General features: G+C 42.9%; 1 protein-coding gene and 2 non-coding genes across 4 annotated transcripts in view; all 3 read right to left on the bottom strand.

The window, feature by feature from the left end:
• Positions 1-2,770: 2,770 nt before the first annotated feature.
• ipo7 (importin 7) overlaps positions 2,771-18,906 on the bottom strand; it is a 30,165-nt gene continuing 14,029 nt past the window's right edge. Inside the window, exons 3-25 of one of the 2 annotated variants that reach the window (XM_012960394.3) lie at positions 17,617-17,770; positions 16,556-16,714; positions 15,461-15,617; positions 15,174-15,263; positions 14,971-15,065; positions 14,674-14,758; positions 14,313-14,447; positions 13,106-13,205; positions 12,949-13,025; positions 12,648-12,764; positions 12,459-12,548; positions 11,320-11,485; positions 10,613-10,773; positions 9,811-9,939; positions 9,594-9,660; positions 8,531-8,656; positions 8,307-8,404; positions 8,093-8,188; positions 6,598-6,818; positions 5,813-6,018; positions 5,312-5,518; positions 4,686-4,802; positions 2,771-3,303 (exon numbers count right to left, since the gene is read on the bottom strand). In XM_012960394.3, the coding sequence (XP_012815848.1) occupies positions 3,206-3,303; positions 4,686-4,802; positions 5,312-5,518; positions 5,813-6,018; positions 6,598-6,818; positions 8,093-8,188; positions 8,307-8,404; positions 8,531-8,656; positions 9,594-9,660; positions 9,811-9,939; positions 10,613-10,773; positions 11,320-11,485; positions 12,459-12,548; positions 12,648-12,764; positions 12,949-13,025; positions 13,106-13,205; positions 14,313-14,447; positions 14,674-14,758; positions 14,971-15,065; positions 15,174-15,263; positions 15,461-15,617; positions 16,556-16,714; positions 17,617-17,770 (2,951 nt within the window). In that variant the 3' untranslated portion in view covers positions 2,771-3,205. The remainder of the gene's footprint in view (positions 3,304-4,685; positions 4,803-5,311; positions 5,519-5,812; positions 6,019-6,597; positions 6,819-8,092; positions 8,189-8,306; positions 8,405-8,530; positions 8,657-9,593; positions 9,661-9,810; positions 9,940-10,612; positions 10,774-11,319; positions 11,486-12,458; positions 12,549-12,647; positions 12,765-12,948; positions 13,026-13,105; positions 13,206-14,312; positions 14,448-14,673; positions 14,759-14,970; positions 15,066-15,173; positions 15,264-15,460; positions 15,618-16,555; positions 16,715-17,616; positions 17,771-18,906) is intronic. The other variant, NM_001134818.1, reaches the window with a different exon arrangement.
• LOC116410652 lies at positions 10,397-10,576 on the bottom strand. Its single transcript, XR_004222565.1, has one exon. It is a non-coding gene; the product is annotated as a small nucleolar RNA SNORA23 (small nucleolar RNA).
• Positions 11,557-11,736, bottom strand: LOC116410653. The gene has a single exon (XR_004222567.1). It is a non-coding gene; the product is annotated as a small nucleolar RNA SNORA23 (small nucleolar RNA).

Here is an 18,906-nt window from a genome sequence, read left to right as displayed (position 1 = left end):
GGCTTCAGATGGGGTTTTTGCCTTCCTCTGGATCAACTAGCAGTTAGGCAGGTTATATATAGGCATTATGGTTGAACTTGATGGACGTGTGTCTTTTTTTTTCAACCCAACTTACTATGTTCTGTTCACACACTGTTGTACCGTCAAACTTCCCTCCCCAGGGACGGGCCAAACCAACCGGGCTCCCTGGGTAACTCAGTCGGCCACCCCTCCTTCCACTGCTAATGACAAGCGGCAGAGGCAATGACAAAGTAGTAGGACTAGGGGGTAGGCAGGAGAGGCTCCTGTCTGGCACCCCCCCCCCAGTCGTTGCACCCTAGGCAGCTGCCACTTCCTACCCCTAGTTCCGGCCCTGTCCTGCCCCATCCTTCCTCACCCACCCAGGAACATTTACAATGAGGGCAGGTTGGAATTGTGCCCAAAAATGAAAATTTGTTGAAGAGACTGCCAGTAGTTGGGGGACCCAGCAGGGTCTGCTTCCTCCATTTTACTTGTAAATCCCCACTCCTCCAAGGTAGGAGAGTGGCCGGAGGGGGTGGGGAACATTAGGGCAGGGGGGCAGATAATTTAACTACTGTCTCTGGTCTCTTTAAAGATTTTATTTTTTTTTTTTTGCAGGGGGGCCCAGCCCAGAGTAGTTACACCACAGACAACAGTCCAAATTGCCAGTGCAGGAGGCATGATGGGCTCTCCATTTAAACGACAAGTTGCCCATGAAATCTCCAAAGGCAAAGTAAGACTAGTTTGTAATCCGTAATGTTTGTCATATACATACGACTGCAGTTAATCCAAACTGTTCCAGACTGATAATGACCCCCAAAGTACCAATATATCTTATAGCAGTGTAATGGCCAGTAAAGGCAGCCAAGGGGCCACTAATGGGATCCTCCAACCGCAGCATTAACAGCCCACAAATATGTGTATTTATTTCCTATTATAGCACCACACATTCCCACAGGGCTTATACATCACTGATCAGCTGATCCAATCTGGTTCATATACTTAATGATTTCTAAAACAAGGCTCCGACACCCTGTACTAAGCGCACACCCCAGAACCCACCCCATACGGGGCTGCTGGGGCACCCATACCATATCCAACCACCCCCATATCAATATGGCAGCATAGCTTTCCTCCAGTATTAAGCACAAATGCATCTTATTTTCTGCCGATTCCCTGGGCTGCTGGCACTTACCTGTGCTTAGGGACCCACCCACAATATACTCTATATACAGTATAACATAAAAGTCACAATATAAGGTGGATTAGTAATTAGAGTTACATTACATGGCAGCTCACAAATCAGAATTTAATAATCAGCCCTGTAGCATCAGTTTCCATGAGCTCACTTCCTGCTCTTTTCCTTGTTCCTAATCAAAGCTTCCCAACAGCACTGAGCATGTGCAGTGCCACAGACACATAAGATGGCCTAACAAGATCAAAGATGGGGAAGCTTATATGGCTGCAAAACCCCTGGGCTGGTACAGTAAGTTCAGAATATAAAATACAGCATTTGTAGTTATTTGTAAAGGAGAAGGAAAAGTAAAAACTAAGCTTTATCAGAAAGGTCTATGTAAACACAGCCATAAGCTAGAGTCCTCTATCAAAATAAACATGATTTATTTTCTTCTTTTGTGTACACATGTTCTTCTGTGTCAGACTTCCACTCTCAGAAATATCTTTCAGGGCATTGGCACAAGTTTGTTCCTCTCTCCCCCTTCCTTCTGCTTCCCATCACTCCTCTCCCCCTCCCAACTGTGTAATCTGAGCTACCAGCAGCCAGAGCTGCAGCACGGAAGCTTCTGTGACCAAGCTAAAATGGCAGCTGCTATCTTAAACAAACAGAGGGAGCTTCTAGGGCTGTTTTCTCAGGTATGGTAAAGCTTTGTAAAGAATATAGTGACTATAAAAAATGCCACACTGCCTTCTCCTTTTTAACTTTTAAGCACAATTTAGTTAACATTGGCCTTCCTGCCAAGAATTCCCACAGCCAAACCTATGTCAAGAAAGAACGGAGACGTAATTTAGCCGAATTCATCTTTTTTTTATGTTTTTTTTTTTTTTTTAATAGATTGCATATATAGATGTTTCATCCACACACTTCAATCAAACTCTAAGAGTAGAGCTTCATGTCCAATTGTACATGCTTCAGAAGATAAATGGTGTCTGGTTTACCCTAGTGCTTACATGAACTCCTGTATCCAAATAGAACTCGTACGGTTAAGAGCATTAAAAAAACGAAAAAAAAATAAACCCAAAAAAAAAAGGACACGGAGGGTGTTTTGCCAGTCGTAGCAGCAATGAAATATTACTAACCCCCCCCCCCCCCCTTTTATTTTTATACATATCCAAATTCAATTCGCAACCAAAGGGGTGACGCCCCCCATAGTCACCAGATACAAAAACGGCTAAGTTCATTTTTAAATTAAACTCGAAACTGTCCCTAGTTCATATCCCTTATGCTCATGTGTCAACGGCAAGTCGTAATTTGTACACGGAGGGTGGGGCTTGGGAAGGGGGGGCCGAGCAGGTTCCTCTCCATATATAAAAAGTGCTGTCCATTTACATTTGTGTAGTGCTACGAGCGTTCGACATCAGGAACAGTCAAGTCTATTCGGAAATGGAAGCGGTGAAGCCTACGTCAGGGCTAGAACGACGCCCCCCGCCGCTACGAGTTACGCCGACCTATATCTGAGGCAAGAGATATGGCAATTTAAAGTAGACACACACAAAAAAAAAAAAAAAAAAGTGAAGTAAAATGAAAATTGGCCCTCGTGTTGTGTAAGATTTTATTTATATGGTACTGCCGCCCGCGTCTAACGTCTTTTCCAGGAAGAAAGAAAACAAAAAACGAAGCTGCTTCGGTGTCGTCGTCCCCCCCCCAGGCTTCGGATTTTCCTTGGTGTTGACTTGGAAACGTTGGAGGTGGAGCTCTTTACGTTCGTCAATTGGGAAATTAAAAAAAAACAAAAAAACAAAGTCAATCCTCCGTTGGCTGTCCCAGTGCCCGGGTTGCATGATTTACCCTTTATTTCCAGATTTCCGTATCCGACTAAAAGTTCTGGATTGGTTCGGAGCGAGCGTCATTCGGAGAGAGAGAGAGCATGAACCCGTGTTTGTCTGGAACCCGCTACTGGGAGGAACACAAGCCTGTTTCACTACAATCAGTCACACGTTAGCAGGAAAGGAAGCGGAGAGCTTTTATTTAATTCATTCCTGGGGCTGGGCTGCCGAAATTGAAGGAGCTTGGCACGACCGGGGCGTTGAATTTGTAGCCTCCGTGTTTCTCGATCATTTTGGATTCTGCGGAGGGGGAAGGAAAAACAGAGAATATGAACTTGAGAGCGAGACGTTGAAAGCAGGGAGGCGAGGGATGGCGGCAATAAAGGTCTATAAGGAAATCTTATTGGCTTAATAAAAGGACCCAGATAACTAATGATGTGCAGGTCGGGCCAATCAAAAGCAGCCATGGGCGGGTGTGGGTCGAGCCCTTCTGCCTCCCTCCCCCCACCTGTGACCTAACTGATCTCCACTTCTGGGTCTATTTATAGGTGCGTGCCTGCCCCGCCCCCTCACTGCCGTTAAGGGTCACTACCAACAACCATAAAAGCCTTACCCGCCCCTTCTAACGCCGCCCCATCTGCAATTGCACGTCTATTTATAGACCCTTGCCTGCCCCATCTGATGTCAGAGGGGGCAGAACAGACACGTGCCTATAGACAGATGCCACTCTGTTACGTTCAGGGAGGGAAGCAGAAGAGCTCAGCCCAAACCTGCCTGCGACCTAAGGCCACCTGACCTGCGGGTCATTCGAGTTTCAGGTTGGCCCCCCATTGCATCACTACCAGCAGCCAAAAAGTTAGTGTTTTAAGGCTACAACACTGTCTATTTGTCTTCCAGGCTATCATTCAAACCGCTGCCTGGTTGCTAGGGTACACTGGACCTTACCAACCACATAGCTCCTGAAATTCCCAACTAGAGAGCTGCCGAACAAAACCACAAAAAATAAAACCCAATTGCAAACAAGTACAGGTATGGGATCCCTTATCCGGAAACCAGATATCCAGAAAGCTCAGAACTACGGAAAGCCTGTCTCCCATAGACTCCATTTTAATAAAATAATTTAGATTTTTAAAATTGATTTCCTTTTTCACTGTAAAAATAAAAACGGCGCTTTGTATTTGATCCCAACTAAGATATAATTACCCCTTATTGGGGCAGAACAGCCCTATTGGGTTTATTTAATGGTTAAATGATTCCCTTTTCTCTGTAATAATAAAACAGTACCTGTACTTGATCCCAACTAAGATATAATTACCCCTTATTGGGGGCAGAACAGCCCTATTGGGTTTATTTAATGGTTAAATGATTCCCTTTTCTCTGTAATAATAAAACAGTACCTGTACTTGATCCCAACTAAGATATAATTACCCCTTATTGGGGGCAGAACAGCCCTATTGGGTTTAATTAATGTTTTATTGATTTCTTAGCAGACTTAAGGTATGAAGATCCAAACTACAGAAAGACCCCTTATCCGGAATACCCTTGGTCCCGAGCATTCTGGATAACAGGTCCTATACCTGTACATAATTTCACTCTATACAGCACCCTAGAAGTTAAATTACAGTGAAGGAGCAGGTTCCCCATCACTTAATGACCTCGTTGAGAGCAGACCAATCACATACCATGTGCTGCCCGCCTCTGATCTGCCAGCGTAGCTATGTCTTGTAACTGTTTTCCTTGATCTTCACTAAGTCCTTGAGTAAGCGCCTGATACCAGACTGGATCCCTACCTTGAAGCTCTGCAAAAGAATATATATATATGTATATAACAAAATTAAAACATAACAGAAGAAATACATAGCAGTATGTGCCATTGGGTAATCCTAAATAGAAAACTGCCATTTTATGTACTAAGGGCCGCCCCCTGGGATCATAGGATTCACAGTGCACACAAACAAGCCAAGGCACACATACATGCTAGGCCCCATCAGCCAATGAATGGGCAGAGTTCTGCCTTTTGCTGCCACTACTTCCTGTTACAGTAAGAGCTGCATCACTTCCTGTCAGCTGATCTCTGGGGGAGCACACAGCCTATCACTAAATGGCGGCTTAAGGGAAAGGACGTAAAAGGGCAATATTTACTGATATATATATTCCAGTTTGGGGAGATTCTATAATAGGCCACCTAATATGATACACACTGTTGGGTAAGTCTTTATTCTGGGGGTATAGTTTCCCTTTAAAGATTTAATAATGACACAATGTTTAATACATGTGATTAGGTAACAACAAATAGGTTAGCACTCACTCTGAAATATAGCTTTAAATATCTGATATTCATCAATAGGGGTGTCTTCATCGTCAATAAGAGTAGTATAGCCCTCTAGTGCAGTCTCTTCAGCGTCGTCATCTTCCCAGTCTTCATCATCACCATCCTCTCCAGCCTGTTTGGCTAGAATCTCTAGGTACTCCTGACCCTCTTCATCGATGTCATCTTCGTCACTGCCCAGCTCTGCTGGAAAGGGACACAGTTATTACCGATTCTCACGGAAATGCTGATTGGTTGGTGGCTGGGACAGTTCTCCGCACTATAACCCCGATATCCACCTGAAAGTCACTGCTTACACTGGTACAAAGCTGTATTTAGATGCTACGGACTATGGCCTACTGGGAGCATAAGACCGTATAAGACCATAAGTCCGGCTTGGGACTCCTCCAGTTACATGGGAGTAGGAGAAACAATAGGTTAGCTGAAAGCAGTTCTAATGTGTAGCGCTGGCTACCAAAAATACTATGAAATTCCTCTTACCAGCATCTTCGTCTTCTTCGCCGTCTTCCTCGTCGTCACTGTCATTCTCTTGCTCTGCATGGCAGGCGTAGGCTCTCTTCAGACCGTTAAACAAGAGGAGGAAAGCTGGAAGGATCTGGGCAGACATTTGATTTAACACTTGGGGTCGCTGATCCAGTTCAATAAGGGCACATAGGCCAAGGACACAGATCTTCCTATCATGCAACCTGTAAAGCAGACAATGGGGGTGATTAGGATTGGAGTTTACAGGAAAAAATCATGAATTTTACTCATCTAAATAGATAAGGAATGTGCTTTAAAAAGTAGTGTTTTGGGCTGATTTTTAAAAGTTTCACCAAAATCCCCACTAGTCCCGCCCATTTGTTCCACTTCCTGCTGCCTCCTTTCCCAGGCTGTGCAGGGGGGGGGGGGGGCAGCGGCACTGTAGGATAGGAACCAATCAGCAGCTAGGCTGACCTGATAGGTAGGGATATGAAGTCTGTCTGTGCTTGTGTGACTGCAGGGCTGTGATTGGCTGCTCCCCCTCCCACTGTATTGGGACAGGTAAGCCACGCCCACCCCTCACTTGAAACACAGACAGGGACCTGAGAGGATCTATAGGGAGCTCCAATAAAAGGGGCCATTGTTACAGATAGGGTTAATGTCTATCCCAAAGTGAAACCAGCACCGGATATTATTCATAATTGCCTAAAAGATTAGAGATTATTTTGTTTATCCTATATGTCTCTTTGGTTCCAGTTGGAGACCCCCCCCCCCACACACACAAATGAAGCCATGAAGATTACCCCAGGAAGCAGTCGACGTCATTTAACCACTGCTTGATAAAGTGATTTGTGACGGGTTCTTCGTTATTGGGGAAGCGAAGGTTTTCCAGAGTATTGAGCAGGAGGGGGGGGCTGTAGTACAGAGCAGCTATTGCAACCTGCAGGCACATCGTTCTCAGCTCGCTCGTCTTCACTTCCCGGGTTAGTCTCTCTAGAGCCGCCTCTACAAACAGTGGTATGACCTGCCGGGCACACAAGCAAACAGCCGTTAGTGACTCTGTACAGCACATCGACAATACAGTCTAGTCCCAAATTGGGGGTTCTAGACACCTCAAAGGGGTGGTTCACTTTTAACTTATGTTTTAATGTTATAAAATGAACACTTCTAAACAACTTTTCAATTGGTCTCCATTATTTATATGCTATAGTTATTGAATGATTTGCCTTCTTCAAACGCTTTGCCTTCACGGACTTTGGCAACCAAAAACTATTGCTCCGTGAGTCCCTTTTCAGCCCCTCTCCTATTCATATATGTCTCTCATTCAAGCTACTCCCTGGTAGCTAAGGTAGCTTGGACCCTAGCAACCAGATAGCCATTATAACGTCAAACTGCTGACCAATTATTGAAATATCTAAAAACTAAACAAATGAAGACCACTTGCAAATTGTCTCGGAATATTATGTCCCCAAACTTTACCAGTGAGCAACGTTTAAATATAAAAAAAAAAAAAGTTGGGGAGCAACGCAAGCATGAAAAAGGATCTTAAGGGGTGCTTAATAAAGGCTGTGATTGGCTATATTGTAGCCCAGCATGGACAGACAGCCTACAGGAGGCTCTATTTGGCAGTACATGGTCTTTAGGTGACCATGGAACAAAGGAAGCTTAATGTGAAGCTTAATTAGCGTGAGATGTGATGCAAAGCTCCGTTAGCTTAAAGGAACAGTAACACCAAAAAATGAAAGTGTATAAAACTAACTAAAATATAATGTGCTGCTGCCCTGCACTGGTAAAAGTTGTGTGTTTACTTCAGAAAGTCTACTATAATTTATATAAATAAGCTGCTATGTAGCCATGGGGGCAGCCATTCAAAGGAGAAAAGGCACAGGCACATAGCAGATAACAGATAAAACACTATTGTATTCTACAGAACTTATCTGTTATCTGCTATGTAACCTGTGCCTTTTCTCCTTTTTTGCAGCTTGAATGGCCGCCCCCGTGGCTACACAGCAGCTTATTATATAAATTATAGTAGTGTTACTGTAGCAAACACACCAGTTTTACCAGTGCAGGGCAACAGTGCATTATATTTTTATTACTTTAAAGCTCTTTTATTTTTTGGGGTTACTGTTCCTTTAAACATTCCTGGAACTAAGGCAGAAAAGCCAACAAAGCAATGTTTTTATATCTGTAATGGTTATTATGGCAATATCAAGTTGAATAAAGGCTACAGTCAACAGATGGAGGCCTATATAATAGAATGGTTTGTTTGTACTGTATGTGTGTTTGTTTTCTCACCTGGTCGATGCCACGTCCTTTACACTGCAAGATGACCACCTCCAACAGTTTAGCAGCATGACATTCAGCATCCTCTCCTGCCACCCCCGTCAGGACCTGAGCACAAACAGACGGATTATTAGGGTTTACTGCACCTTTAATATCACCAGTGACCCATTTATGCTGCCACTGGGGTAGTTCTGCTATTAGTCACAGTGTTTTCACTTTCACTTACCTTTTTACACATGCTGTAGATCATCTCCAGATATTTAGTATCAGACATCAGGGTATCTGTGTCCACTGTCACATAATTGTGAAGGAGGGGCATCATATCTACCAAGAGAAAGGCACAAATAACATTAATTTGTATGTCGCTATTTTGGTCCATTTAGACTTATGAAATATGGTTGCTGACACCACTATTATCCAAGGTAACAGAGAGCAATAGGATTCTCTCACCTGTGAAGTAATCAAAGCCGTCCTGTTGGAACACCTCAAAAACAAGGGGCAACAGCTGCCACATCTGGGCAGAAACCTGCTGGCACGTTAGGCTGTGGGCCAAGGAGAAGATCTCTTCATAAAACTCTAGAACAAGTACAAAGACATTTGTAAATGAAAAGTCACTTCCTTTTTCATTTATACACGTATCGGACCCCTTATCCGGAAACCCATTATCCAGAAAGTTCAGAATTACGGAAAGGCCATCTCCCATAGACTCCATTGTAATCCAATAATTCATATTTTTAAAAATGGTTTCCCTTTTCTCTGTAATAATAAAACAGTACCTGTACTTGATCCCAACTAAGATATAATTACCCCTTATTGGGGGCAGAACAGCCCTATTGGGTTTATTTCATGGTTAAATGATTCCCTTTTCTCTGTAATAATAAAACAGTACCTGTACTTGATCCCAACTAAGATATAATTACCCCTTATTGGGGGCAGAACAGCCCTATTGGGTTTATTTCATGGTTAAATGATTCCCTTTTCTCTGTAATAATAAAACAGTACCTGTACTTGATCCCAACTAAGATATAATTACCCCTTATTGGGGGCAGAACAGCCCTATTGGGTTTATTTCATGGTTAAATGATTCCCTTTTCTCTGTAATAATAAAACAGTACCTGTACTTGATCCCAACTAAGATATAATTACCCCTTATTGGGGGCAGAACAGCCCTATTGGGTTTATTTAATGGTTAAATGATTCCCTTTTCTCTGTAATAATAAAACAGTACCTGTACTTGATCCCAACTAAGATATAATTACCACTTATTGGAGCCAAAACAATCCTATTGGGTTTAATTACTGTTTACATTTTTTTTTTTTTTTTTATCAGACTTAAGGTAGGAGATCCAAATTACGGAAAGACCCCGGATCCCAAGAATTCTGGATAACAGGTCCCATACCTGTACTAACGCTGGTCAGTGTAAACCCTGCAACAGGGCCCAGGATAACCCTCTCATCTGCTCACTTAACCCATAACAAACCCATTTGAAGCTGTAACAGAGCCGAGAGCCTACCTAAAACATGTTGCTGCAGAACCGTTCCAATGACTTGTAGACAAATTCCTTCAAGCTGCTGCGTAATCTGAAAGGAACACAAATACTATATTAAAAACAAAGGTTTATATTACTTCTGCCAAAGTAAAGTGTTAAACGACCCAATTTTGTAAGAACAAATATACTGGAGAGTGTCATGGCTGCCGCTGCAGCAGGAAAAAAACAATAGGTTTCTTACCTCTTTGTGATCTTCTACAACACTAAGCAAAGTGTCGATTGTATTGAGAATTCCCATGGCTGTCACTGCTTTGTCGTCGCTTCCCTCTTCATCGGGTCCCGTCTGAATGACTTGATTGAATGTCATGGCCTGAGGTAGAGAGATTAAAGGTGAACAACCCATTAACTTTGAGAGTGATATTCTAAAAATTTGCAATTGGTCCTAATATTTGTGTTTTTCTTCTTTTTAATTTCACTTTGTTCAGCATCTCTCTCAGGAATTTCAGCAGTTATCTGGTTGCTAGGGTTCAAATTACCTTAGCAACCAGGGAGTGGTTTGAATGAGAGACTGGTATATGAACAGGAGAGGACCTAAATAGGTAAATAAGTATTAAAAAGTAACAATAATAAAATTGTAGGTTTACTGGGGTCAGTAAGCCCTATTTAAAAGTTGGAAAGAGTCCGAAGACAGCAAATAATTATTATTTAAGAAATAAAAAATGGAGACCAGTTGGAAAGTTGCTAAGAATAGGTCATTCTATAACATACTAAAAGTTAACGTCAATCATGGCATAACCCATAGGATAAACTACAGATAAAGAAATTGTTTGTGTCTGAGAGATTGGAGGCTGGCCAGTGGTAGAAGCGTCGGTTAGACATCACTAGACCAGTACTATGATCTCACATTGATCTCTGGCCGCAGGTTGCGTGTGTATGGCGCTGCCAGAATGCAGAACGCAAGCGAGCAGCTCCACAAACACAGACTGACACTGCGCACACTGGGCCTGCAGCCATAGTCATATAACCCACAATGCAACACTGACCAGATGCTGCGTCATCTCCACTGCGATCGGTGTGACTTCCTCGCTGTATTCACAGATCATTTTCTGAATCACATTGGTAAGGTCGTCGTTCTCCGTCTCCCTGATTATGTGCAGCAGAGCCTGCATGACAGGCCGAATAAACGGTGCAATATACTCCTTAGCTGAACAAGAAGGGTAGAGAAATATCAGTATAATGGGTAAAATGTTACTATTGCACTGGGGGGGCTATACAACAGCAGCATATGGGCCTACTTTCATTGGATATGGTCACTACAGCCCACCATAAAATACTGGAGGTCTACCTAAGGTGGGCGATATCGGCCTAATTCGATAATTTTGCCATAGGGCCAAATGACTGAATTAAACTGGATGGCTATCGGACCACATCAATGATCCGAGGTGCCCATACAGGCCCAAATTTGTGACAATGCCACAATGGCCAGGGCCTGGGGTGGCAAGCCGCCCAGCCACAGCTCGCATACGAAGCACTGTGGACGGGATGCGCATAACACTGTCCCCCAGTGCTCCACATGAGCACTACAAGGACATGCATGAGCGCGATCATGAGGGGGCGGCTCTGGGCGCCCAAAAACAAAATCCAACACTATGCCCATACACGGGCAGAAGCTACTGAATCGTCTTAAGGACCCGAATCGGCAGCTAAAATCTGCCTGTGTATGGCCACCTTAATATAAGTGGTCTCGTACCTTTTTCCTGATTGCTGATAAGTACTTGGAGGGCGATGGCTGCTTCTACTTTAACCGGCATTTCCCGGTCATCAATGAGACACCGCCTGGTCAGTTCTAGAGCAGTCTGCAGGTTCTGGTCAATCTTGAACTTGACCTCGCAGAAATAGTGCAGAACCCAGCATGCCTGCGGATGTAAGGATATACAGTCAACCTGGAGAACTTCCAAAAACTTCATTTCCATGAATGTGGCCAAGATTATGTCAGAGAGATTGGAGGCTGGCCAGTGGTAGGAGCGTCACTGGGACATCACTAGACCAGTACTATGATCTCATGTTAGTCTTGGGCTGCAGGGGACGTGTGTATGAAACTGCCGGCATGAAAAACACATACCAGCTGCTCCACAGACACAGACTGACACTGTGCACACAGGCCTGCAGCCACGGCAATAACTGCAGGAAACATCCCTACAGATATCAAAGCTTCTCATGGTCTCTTGTCCTCACAACCTGCCCCCTTGATCCTATGCCTCTTTTCCAAAATGTTAGCCAAATCCTGCTTTGGGAACTGGTAATAACTGAAATCAATCATGACACTTTAGGCTGATGCCACACGTGGCGTTTTTTCTCAGCCTAAAAACGCCGCACAAGCCACACAACCCCGACTATGGCGTTTTTCAGCCTAGTACTGGTGACGTAAGCAAATCCCGTTTCCATGGTGCTAATAGTGCGAAATAGCAAAAAAACGCCACGTATTTCCGCTAGGTCTGGCAGCTGCCTTTGCGTATACATAGGAATAGCTTGCTGTGCAAATACTGGCGTATTTCGGCCTACGCTTGAAAAATCCATGCTAAGGCGTTTTCTAGCGTATTTCCGCATTGTGTGGTTAGCTTTGAGTCTTTTCAAGCTATTTCTATGGGTGATGATATCGGGCGTTTTTCAGCCGCCGAGAGAATTAGAAAACACGCTTCGGAAAAACGCCACGTGTGGCATCAGCCTAAGGGCCAAAGCCCTAATGATGATAAACAGCACTTAATACCCTCAGGTTTGTACCTGTACGCTACTCACACACTTAAATTATAAGCTCTACACGGAAGGGATACACTTGGACCTTTACTATTTCTACTTATTGTTTTATAATTCAAGAGGTGGCGACCATACCCGTGCTCTCATGTAGCCAAGTTCACTGCTGAAGAGAGTAAACACGTGGTTTTGCAACATAAACTCCATCTGGTCCTTATAGATCTTTTTCTGGGAAATTAAAAAAAAAAAAAAAAAGAGTTAGGGCACAAAGCAAGAATAGACAACATATATATGTAACTAAAAATGACTATCTAGCATTTCCTTTACCTTCAGCAAGATCTCAGCCAGGGAGCCAATCATATGCAGAGCTCCGTCTTTCTTTCGAGGATCTGCAGCAGGTTCTGTCAGTATCTGGTAGCAAAAGCCCATGGTTTTCTGAAGAACCTACAAAACAACAATAGAGCACTTTAACACGAGTGAAGGGTAGCACTTTTTAACCCTAATGGTGCTGTGCCTTGCTAGCTTAGTAAAGGCAATCCTATGGAGGATTGCGGTTCTTCTCTCAAACTAAGTTATGTCCCCAAATTAGAAGACAGTATTTCCCCACTGAGCTGAACTCATCGCCTACCTCTTTCCTTTTACTGCAGGATGTGAAGAGCAGAGTTTGGGCAGCAGTAGTTGGGGAGATAAAGTCTTCAAACACATCTAAAGAAGAAGATATTCGTAAGAATTGTATTCCTATTTTATTTTTATAGCATTTGAAAAAGGAAGGAAAATAATAGTACCAAATTTCATGCGGATATATTCGTATGGATCCTCCTGCCACAGCTCCTCATCGGAGTCAGTATAACACATTAGAGGGAAGATGACATCTTGAATAATCCCCTGGGGACAGAGAGGGATAAAGAGACGATAAAGCTTGTATATAAGGCAATAATAGGCTCCTGCGGTACATTTTCAATGGCAACCTGTGGGGGCACGCACGACTACCATTACAATAAATGGAAAGTGACTGTGGATGTTTTGTTGCCCTTCAGTGAAGCTCCTGAACGCTTTGGGCAACGCAACATCAAGACTGGCTGTGTAAATCAGAGCAGCTGAAGTGTGGTAGGATAAGAACAACGTAACCCATATAAAATGCTATGCAGTACAGGTATGGTAACCTTAATAATAAAACAGTACCTGTACTTGATCCCGACTAAGATATAATTACCCCTTATTGGGGGCAGAACAGCCCTATTGGGTTTATTTCATGGTTAAATGATTCCCTTTTCTCTGTAATAATAAAACAGTACCTGTACTTGATCCCAACTAAGATATAATTACCCCTTATTGGGGCAGAACAGCCCTATTGGGTTTATTTAATGGTTAAATGATTCCCTTTTCTCTGTAATAATAAAACAGTACCTGTACTTGATCCCAACTAAAATATAATTACCCCTTATTAGGGCAGAACAGCCCTATTGGGTTTATTTCATGGTTAAATGATTCCCTTTTCTCTGTAATAATAAAACAGTACCTGTACTTGATCCCAACTAAGGTATAATTACCCCTTATTGGGGGCAGAACAGCCCTATTGGGTTTATTTAATGGTTAAATGATTCCCTTTTCTCTGTAATAATAAAACAGTACCTGTACTTGATCCCAACTAAAATATAATTACCCCTTATTAGGGCAGAACAGCCCTATTGGGTTTATTTCATGGTTAAATGATTCCCTTTTCTCTGTAATAATAAAACAGTACCTGTACTTGATCCCAACTAAGATATAATTACCCCTTATTGGGGGCAGAACAGCCCTATTGGGTTTATTTAATGGTTAAATGATTCCCTTTTCTCTGTAATAATAAATCCTTATTGGATGCAAAACTTAGACTTAAGGTATGGAGATCCAAATTACGGAAAGACCCCTCATCCGGAATACCCTTGATCCCGAGCATTCTGGATAACGGGTCCTATACCCGTATTATGTAATTCTCTAGTAGTATCTCACCTGGATGTGCGGCTTCAAGTTTTTCCAAGTCATAGCATGTGAGACCCCTTGGTTCAGATAATTCAGCGTCTGCTGCAGGACTCTTGGTGCTATGTATTGCTTCTCCTTATATTGGTAAAGCACCTTCAGCAAAACCTACACAGGATTAAACATTATTTGCAACATGGATCTGTGCTTATATTTATGGGGGGAAAAAAAAAACTATAAACACATTATCACTTGTTTCTGTATATGGTTAATCCACCTCCCTTATTATACCCTGGGGCCCCTTATTATACTGGTCAGTACTTCCTACTCTGTATCAACTATGGTGTTCCAAACCCCTTTAGGTGTCAGCTGTAAGGTCTGGGCTTAAACATACCTGCTGAACACCAACAGCAAAGGCCTTCAGGAAGACTTCGGCAAACTCATTATACTCCTTGGAGACATTTCCAGGGCTTCCGTACCTGAAATTAAATAAGCGAGAGGAGGAAGCAGATTTAAATGTGTTGCACAAACCTACTTCATGGGAAGGTCAGAGCAAAGCAGCCATGATCATCATTTCCAAACAGAATTATTTGAAGAAATACAAAAGCTGCAGCAGAAGCGGAGTTTATGAAAGGATTATAGAAGTTTAGCCTTTTTCCACTGTCACAGGGAGCATTAGACTGACGCGTACCTCTCAAACAGTCTTGCCAGTATGTGAAGAGCCCACTTTTTGCATTTCCACCAAGGCAATTCTGGCCTGTCATCTTCATCGACCTGAAGAGTCTCCTATTAAGGACAAAGGGCAAGTTGAAATGTGCTGCCAGACAAGGTGCATCAAGCCACAACAGCAAGGAGGGTATATTAAAATTACAGCTCATTTACACAAATACTTACAGCAGGTACATCCCGATCCACAACAGTCTTCAAAATCTCTATCCACTCCGCCAGATTCTGCTGATTAATCAGCTCCAGGGGCAGTGTGTACTGTAAAAACAAAACCAGAAGTACATATATTGAGCAATATAGAAATAATGTATCTTCTTCCACTCGGGGTCATTTATATTTCTTTGCAAGCAGCTTTAGCAAAAAGCCACAATAGCCACATAGGTTGTGTAAAAAAAAAAAAACACAAAAATACTATGGTTAGGTAATAATAGAGATTAGCTTGCTTGTTGCCTTACCTGCACAAGTGCATAGAAGATCTTAAAGATCTGTTTTTGAATAAGGACAGACTGCTCCGATGGGTCAGCGAGTAACTGGATGTAGCGGTCCTTTAGCATGGGAAGAAAGTGCTGCATAGCTGCTATCAGGGGGCTCCGCTCCTCAGGCTTCTTGTATCTGCAAAGAATCAAATATGATCCCTGAGCTGTATAAGAGTGATTGTATGAGTCTAATGGCAGATTCTACGGCCATAGCAAATGCCCTACATACACAAGCTATTTACAAACAAATGTAGTTATAGGTATGGGACCTATTATCCAGAATGCTCGGGACTTGGGGTCTATCAGATAAGACCCCATAATTTGGGGCACCATACCTTAAGGCCTGCTAAAAAAAAATCACTTAAACATTAAATAAACCCAACAGGATTGTTTTGCCTCCAATAAGGGGTAATTATATCTTAGTTGGGATCAAGTACAGGTACTGTTTTATTATTACAGAGAAAAGGGAATCATTTAACCATGAAATAAACCCAATAGGGCTGTTCTGCCCCCAATAAGGGGTAATTATATCTTAGTTGGGATCAAGTACAGGTACTGTTTTATTATTACAGAGAAAAGGGAATCATTTAACCATGAAATAAACCCAATAGGGCTGTTCTGCCCCAATAAGGGGTAATTATATCTTAGTTGGGATCAAGTACAGGTACTGTTTTATTATCACAGAGAAAAGGGAATCATTTAACCATTAAATAAACCCAATAGGGCTGTTCTGCCCCAATAAGGGGTAATTATATCTTAGTTGGGATCAAGTACAGGTACTGTTTTATTATTACAGAGAAAAGGGAATCATTTAACCATGAAATAAACCCAATAGGGCTGTTCTGCCCCCAATAAGGGGTAATTATATCTTAGTTGGGATCAAGTACAGGTACTGTTTTATTATTACAGAGAAAAGGGAATCATTTAACCATTAAATAAACCCAATAGGGCTGTTCTGCCCCAATAAGGGGTAATTATATCTTAGTTGGGATCAAGTTTCCGGATAACAGATCCCATACCTGTACTGGAATGGACAGAGTTAAGCTGGAAGCACCATGATATTTACACACTTACTCGTAGTTTTTCACCAGCTGATACAGACAGAGGAGGATTCCCAGCCAGCAGGCACTGTTGTCCGACTGGAGGTAAAAGCCGATCTTTTCCACAACAGCAGTCCAGCGATTGGGGTAATCATGTTTAATGATATGATGAATGCAGGTTGTGAGCTGAACCCTGAAAAGAATGTTATAAGTGAGACACACAGGAAGGAAGACCTCTATCCTACCTGAGCAGATCATTACTCTATATCCCCTTCAATCATCTTTCTAGGAATGCACTGAATTAATCATTTTTGGCTTGGGCAAGTACAAAAGTATTCAGCCGGCCCCAACCAAATTCAAGCCCTGTTGTGCATACTCAAATATAAGCAAATCCCTTCAAAGCCATGTCACACTTTAATTAGCCCAATGCCTTCAGGTGGCCATACACGGGCGGATTCTAGCTGCCGATATTGGATTCCTTAGACCAATTCGGCAGCTTATCGGGCTGTGTATGGGCACTAACGATGGGCCTGCCCGACTGATATCTGGCCTAAAATTGGCCAGATCTCGATTGGACAGGTTTGATTTTTAGTCGGGGACCACATCGGCTCGCTGATGCGGTCTCCGAACCCCCAGACGCCTATACCCGTCATTGTAATTCGATAGTTCTAATTCGATAGCCAAACGGTCAAGTTAGCCCGATATTGCCCACCCGTAGGTGGGGATATCAGGAGAAGATCTATTTGGCGACCTTGCCAAGATCTGCGTATTTGGCGACCTTGCCAAGATCTGCGTATTTGGCGACCTTGCCAAGATCTGCGTATTTGGCGACCTTGCCAAGATCTGCGTATTTGGCGACCTTGCCAAGATCTGCGTATTTGGCGACCTTGCCAAGATCTGCGTATTTGGCGACCTTGCCAAGATCTGCGTATTTGGCGACCTTGCCAAGATCTGCGTATTTGGCGACCTTGCCAAGATCTGCGTATTTGGCGACCTTGCCAAGCGAGCAGACCTTAGCGTGTATGGCCACCTTTAATCTAGTCTTTAGTAAGAGTAATATTCCCCATAACAATGGTACAGATTTTGGGTATGTACCTGATCAGTTCTGGGGAGTGAATAATTGCCTCTACGATGTTCTCTCTGATACAGTGACGGTCCTCCTCGGGGATGGTATGAGGGGGCAATTCTCCTGGGGTCACCTCCCGGTCCGGCCAGTACTGAGTAATCATATTCTTCAAATAAATAACACCTGCACGGACAGACAGACAGGTCAAGTGATGGATGGAAATGGGACAGTCTTGCCTTTATACCAGGAAATAGCGTAGTTTGTATATGTATAGGTTTTTTTCCCCATTATTTGTCCCTCTTCTGTTTCCAGCATTTAAATGGGGGTCAATGACCCCGGCAACCAGAAACTATTGCTCTGTTAGCCTACAAAATATATTATTGTTACTTTTTATAACTTATCTTTCTATGCAGGCCCTCTACTATTCATATTCCAATCTCTTGTGTAAACCACAGCCTAGTTGCTATGATAAATTAGACCCTGGAGAGCAAATGGAGAGCTGACGAAGAAAAAGGGAAGACCAATTGCAATTTCTCTGACATATCAATGTCTACATCATATTAAAAGATAATTTAAAGGTGAACTACCCCTCTCGTTGCTTTGGCCAGGCTACTCCAATCAATGCCACCATCTAACTTTACTCCTAAGGTCTTTGGAATCCCCAGTATCTCCCCAGTCTTTAGTGCATTCCCACCCAGTGTGCCCCTGGGACGGCCAGAAGGATAAATTTGGACATACACAAATGTATTTTGCAGATCTGCTGTTATTACAACAACAGGTGGTGAGCAAATGTGCATGTAACCCTGTAAGGCACCGTTGCTCACATTTAGTCAATGACCAATAGGCCAACAAGGTAACTCATAGGATAGTGAAGGAAAATAACCAGAGAGGGGAGTTGCTATGTAAGCTGTAAGGGTGAAGACACACAGAGCTACTAGTAGCAGCTACTTGCACGGCTACACAAAGACAATGCTGATCATTTACTGATAATTGTCCCTACGTGTGTTTTAGCAGAGGCAATTCTCAGTATTTTCTATGGCAGGGGATTTTCTGGCTTTTAGTAGCCCTGACAAGTAGCTGCTACTAAGTAGCTCAGTGTGTCTTCACCCTAATTCTTGCAGGGTAAAGAATCACAGACACATAAGGCCTTTCTACCATTTACCTGCGCTATGGTCTCTTGGTCACATTCATTCTTATCAGGAGGGGTAACAATAACCAATAGCATCTCTCACACCTCATCTCAAGAGTTAACTTTTAGTATGACGCAGAGAGTAATATTCCGAGACTATTTGCAATTGGTCTTAATGTTTTTATTTATT

The sequence above is a fragment of the Xenopus tropicalis genome, chromosome 4, assembly GCF_000004195.4.
Source record: "Xenopus tropicalis strain Nigerian chromosome 4, UCB_Xtro_10.0, whole genome shotgun sequence".
Taxonomy (NCBI): domain Eukaryota; kingdom Metazoa; phylum Chordata; class Amphibia; order Anura; family Pipidae; genus Xenopus; species Xenopus tropicalis.
Note: the sequence above shows the minus strand (reverse complement) of the source record. Positions and strands in the feature narration are given on the sequence as shown.